The sequence below is a fragment of the Pseudoliparis swirei genome, chromosome 5, assembly GCF_029220125.1.
Source record: "Pseudoliparis swirei isolate HS2019 ecotype Mariana Trench chromosome 5, NWPU_hadal_v1, whole genome shotgun sequence".
Classification (NCBI taxonomy): Eukaryota; Metazoa; Chordata; class Actinopteri; order Perciformes; family Liparidae; genus Pseudoliparis; species Pseudoliparis swirei.
In genome coordinates, this window is record NC_079392.1 from 6840899 (window position 1) to 6845883 (window position 4985).

General features: G+C 42.4%; 1 protein-coding gene across 2 annotated transcripts; it reads right to left on the reverse strand.

Annotated features, from left to right (window-relative positions):
* Positions 1–1001: 1001 nt before the first annotated feature.
* On the reverse strand, positions 1002–4777 carry barhl2 (BarH-like homeobox 2). 2 transcript variants are annotated; one of them, XM_056414895.1, is made up of 4 exons: positions 3785–4777; positions 2832–3057; positions 2474–2494; positions 1002–1664 (listed from the first exon to the last, which is right to left on the reverse strand). In XM_056414895.1, exons 1-4 carry the CDS (start codon positions 4353–4355, stop codon positions 1352–1354), a joined length of 1131 nt encoding a protein of 376 aa, XP_056270870.1. In that variant the 5' UTR covers positions 4356–4777; the 3' UTR covers positions 1002–1351. The 2 variants fall into 2 exon arrangements, with proteins under 2 accessions (XP_056270870.1, XP_056270871.1); XM_056414896.1 differs by lacking the exon at positions 2474–2494.
* Positions 4778–4985: the final 208 nt, after the last annotated feature.

The following is a 4985-nucleotide window of genomic DNA, read 5'->3' on the forward strand; positions in this document are numbered from 1 at the left end:
AGCGCAATGCAGAACAGGGTGTTTTATAGAAAATAAAGCAACAACAACAAAATGATAATGACATATATGGTAAAGTATTGGTAAATATAATGTGTAGCAGTGGTCACTCCAAAGTGTTTACTCTCGAGACTGAAACGAGTTCACTGACGGCGTTTGGTTATTGAAGGAACAGATTATCATCACGTTTTTTTTCTCGTTTTTTTTCTTCCTTGCTGGCTTCTTCTCCCTGATCGCTCACACTGAGAAATTCAGGCTTATTGTCTGCTGCTGCTCCCAGGGAACAGCTGCTAAGCCAAGGCCACATTCCCAGTAAACCCGACTCATCAAAACCATTCATCCCACCACCAATCAGCTGCTCTACGCATCCATATGTATATATGTGTGCTGGTAAACAAGACACATACACACACAGACACACACAAACACACACATACAAACATATATATAAATATATATATATATATAAACATATTTATATATATATATTTATATATATATATATATATTATACACATATATATATACATATATAGGCGTGGACAAATGACCAGTTTGAGACCAAAGACAATGTATTGTGATTTAAAACACCATATGCTCCCACAACTAATGATTTAAGTTGATCCATTAATGTCATAAGAAATTACGTCTGCCGAAAAAATTTATAAAAAGGGTTAACTGAGATCATGTGGGTAAAACACCATTCACTGTATAGTTTAATTATTATAAATAATATGTCAATAAATGTATCTTACATATGACATTATTATATAATGTCTTTCAATATAATAATACCCATGAGCTGTCAATAATTTTTCATGATGTAAAAATAATAATCAAATGCTAAGCCACTATTTGGAACAACACACCTGTTTATGACCAATAACGTGAAGTAGGTAAATTAATAAATCCTTCGTCTTGTATGACAGTTTGCTTTAAAAAAAAAAAAAAGGCAAAAAAAGACATTTGCACTCAAGTTCGAATAGAAAGCGTCTGCAATTCAATTAGTATCATTAGTTCTTTATTCATTCCGTTCTTCTCCATCTAATAAACTTTATAAGTTTATTTGCTAATGTAAGTGTATTTGTACAAAAGACAAACAAACAAACAATCAGACATGAGCCGTCCTCGCGCCGGACAGAGAGTCTTTAGGACATGGCCTTTAGGCTATTGGGCCTATATTAAATACCTCCTTTGCTTCTGTAAAATGTCTTTCAATGTGTCTTTTTGTTGTTGTTGTTGTTGTTGTTGTTGTTGTTGTTGAGAGAGAGAACAAGTCCCTGCAATGTGGTTCCGATGCAGTTACTCACATCACGTGTTCAGGGTCTTTAGCTCGCCTCGTGCGCACCGAGTTCTATCGCGGATGCGGCAACCCGGACATGGGGTTAGACAGCGGGTTGAGCGCCGGTTGGCCCCCCGGCCCGAGGCCGTGAATGAGCACCCTCGGGACCAGAGGTCTCTGGAGGCCGGGATGCGGCGCAGTAGGAGTCCGGTACATGCTGCTGTACATGGCCGCAGCCGCCGCGGCCGCCGTCGTGCTGTCCACGGTGCCCAGCAGGCTCGGGTGGTAGAAATATGGCGACGGGAACATCCTCTGTAAGGCCGAGTAGTTTCCTGCTTCCGCCAGCAGCTCTAATCCGACCGCCGTTTGCCTCTTCCACTTCGTTCTGGAGGAGAGGAAAAAAATCAGATCGAAATACAAGGGATGAATTATTTAATCATGCTCGCGCTCATGTCAATTCCCCAAACGCCCCTTTTTAATTGGTATGCAGAAGCCTAATTATGGCAGGCACCACATTACGGTTAAGGTTTAATTAGGCAAATAAGGACACGTGAAGACAGCAGTGCTGCTCTGCTTTGGTCCAAAGTTATCAAAGCACACTTGTCTCACAGCATGCACAAAGTACACCTACAAATAAAGTGTTCAATAAGCCTTTTATTTTGAAGAGTCGCCGGTGAAATAACAGTTAGATTATTTTTTTTGTTAGGTCTATGGGTGGAAATATGATTGTTTAAAAAAATATCTATCTATCAATATATAGATGCAGATATATATTATCATATTTGAATTATTACATTTGCAGGAGTATTACAGAGGAGGCACAAATATAATAATAATAATTTCGTGACATCTCTAAATTGAATTAACTCGTTGTTGATTAACTGTTTAAAGTAAACAGGCCCAGTGACGCTGCAAACCAAAAGGCAAGCAAAAAGAAAAAGAAAAAAATTCTTAACACACATTGACATTTTCTGAAAATGTGTATGACGTTATTTGATGTCCCTGCGAAATATGCTACATGTTGACACGAGGTATAGGCTTTTATTATTTAGTAATTGGTCATAACGGTAGTCTAAATGTAGTCAGTAACTAAAATCAAAGTCTTTTTTTATTTTCTTTTTTTCCCCCTCTCAAAATACAAAAATATTGTCAAAGAGAGAGAGAGATGCGTTTTAGAATAAAAGTCGAACATACCTGTGCTGCCTCTGTTTTTGACTATACGTGGATTAGAAATGGGCAAGTGTCAAAATAAAAGGCCTGTCAGACATGCGCACTTTGAATATGACTGGCTGAGATACAAACAGCTGTAAATATAATGACTATAAATATATATATATATATATATATATATATATATATATAATGTATGTAGACCGAACACATTTTTCCCCCAGTGATTATTTATTAAATACATGTTCTTATAAATATTTTTTTATATAATGACATCTCGTGCTTCTGCTCATGTGAATCAAATAACGACTCGCTTTTGTGGTTGTTGTTGTTTTTTTGTACAGAGGACCAAATTAATTAATTTGTTGCTATGGTGACCTACCGTCTGTTTTGGTACCACGTCTTGACCTGCGTGTCGGTCAGGTTGAGAGCCGCGGCCAGGTCCATGCGGTCCTGCACGCTGAGGTATTTCTGTCGCTCGAAGCTGCGCTCCAGCTGGTTGAGCTGGTGGTCGGTGAAGGCGGTGCGGGCTTTGCGGGGCTTTTTCGTGCGCATCGGGGGACTGTCTCTGCTACTGGAGATCTCCCGGTCGCCTTCCTCTTTAGCCCCTACATTGGTGGAATAAACAAGACAACAAAAAACATTTAAAAAACATTCACATTCACTTTGCCCCCAAAAAAACAAATGGAAGAAGAAAAACACAAGTGTATTCTATCCTTTCGAACCGAGCCCACTATTAAAATAAACCCAAAATAACCAGGCGCAAGTGTAACGCGCAGCCCTCCATGCCTCCAGTCGAACTTTATAAATACTTGTCTCTGAGTTGAGAGCAGTAAAACACATAACAAAAAAAAGACGTGTGTATTTGTCACCTGCATTTTTGTCCTGCTACAATATATATATATTGTATTTTATGTTCCTTCTTTTCCTTGAGAAAACGAAAAATCAATATGTCAATCCATCTCTATTTGTAGCTGGTTTCCAGCGCACCATGATCCCTCCTCTAGGAAGAACAATAATCTCTCTAATTGACCCACTAGGGAGGCCTCGCGCACAGGGAAAATCACCAGGCTTACATCTGTTTTCACATCTATTACACTAATAAAGGAAGCTGGAACTCAGACAAAGAATCAGACAGTGAAGCATTATTATTATTAGCATTATTCATGTGTTTTTTTTCTCCTGCATTTTTTGTTGTTGCCCTATAATCTATAATTTCTTTTTTTGTGGATTCTTAATTTTATTTATCCACAATAATTCCACCTCCACTGCATGTTCCGTGAACGCAACACACCCACACGCAGCACGCTCCAAGACATAAAAACGAGCTCTCACCGTTGCATTTCAGTTCGCTCTGGATGTCGTCCCTTTTGTCCAACTTCCCTCGGTTCTCGTCCTGCTCCAACTTGGGCCTGAAGCCGTCCGGAGCCGTGGCACTTTCTGGTTTGGGCGTGTGATGGGGCGAGGACACGCTGGTGCTGTAAGGTGCGCAGGCGGCCAGCGGTTTACTGTCGCCCAAAATGTCTTTGATGAGGAACGAGGAGGTGGCGCTCCTCGGGGCGCAGCCGGCCCCGGCGAGCGGCTGCTGCTGCTGGGGAGACCGCGGCAAGCTCTGCGGCTGGTTGTTGTGGCTGTGGTGGTTGTGGTGGTGATGCTGCTGCTGCAGGCTGTCCTGGACCAGATGCGCATCAGCGGCGTGCTCCATGGTGACCGACATCGGGGACGAGGGGGCCGTCCCCACAGTGTCTATGTCCGAGCTTGGCGACGGGGTCGCCAGGCTCCTGAAATCCGCGGTCCTGCTGTCGCGGAGGCGAAAATCTCCGTTCATCAGCGCCGGGTTGCCAGAGTTAGACGCGCTGGATAAAATAGTGTCTATCCCAAAACTCGACCCGCTGGATCCTTCCATGTTAAGAAAAGCGTGATGGAGTCGTCATAACAACAGCGAGATGCTTCTTTCCCGGTCCGATGCGAAACCCCCGGGAGAAAGTCAGCAGCACTAAAAAAAATGTGAACTCGAGAAGTATAGCTGGAACAACAATTTTTTTTTTTTTTTTTAGGAATTGTTGAGATATTAATACAAAATAAAAATAATAATAATGAAAAATAACCCAAGAGAGAGAAAATCCAGGTTTACGGAGCGGCTCGGATGGTCCAGGATGTTACATTCAGTGAACATGCGGGGAAGCAAAGTGCGCGCTTCTGCGTAGTCCACGTCGCTTTTTGTGTTTGGATATTGAACTTTGTGTTAAAAGTTGAGGCGTATAGAGAGATATACATAGGGCTGACTCCTCGACATCAGGCTCCCCCTTTTTGCTGCTAATCGCTCCAGTGTTGCTCTACAATGACTTCCTATGCTGACGTCACGGCCCACGGCGAGGGGGGAATTAATATTTTCTCCTTTATAATAAACACTCGACGCCTTTTTCTCCCGTCCCCACCGCCCCACCTCCCTCCGCCTGCCATTGGCTCCCGGCCTGACCGGGGCTACGGCGCCTCGCCCAATCAGGGAGTTGTTTCTTTATCGAGACAGTTCAAG

What these genes read in the sequence shown, in the direction of transcription:
- barhl2 (XM_056414895.1), bottom strand. Translation starts at nt 4,355, where the DNA reads ATGGAAGGATCCAGCGGGTCGAGTTTTGGGATAGACACTATTTTATCC. An exon ending in ACGTGGTACCAAAACAGACG is followed by an intron (nt 2,495 to 2,831) that starts GTAGGTCACCAT and finishes ATCCACGTATAG; the next exon opens with TCAAAAACAGAGGCAGCACA. An exon ending in CAAAAACAGAGGCAGCACAG is followed by an intron (nt 1,665 to 2,473) that starts GTATGTTCGACT and finishes CCTCTCCTCCAG; the next exon opens with AACGAAGTGGAAGAGGCAAA.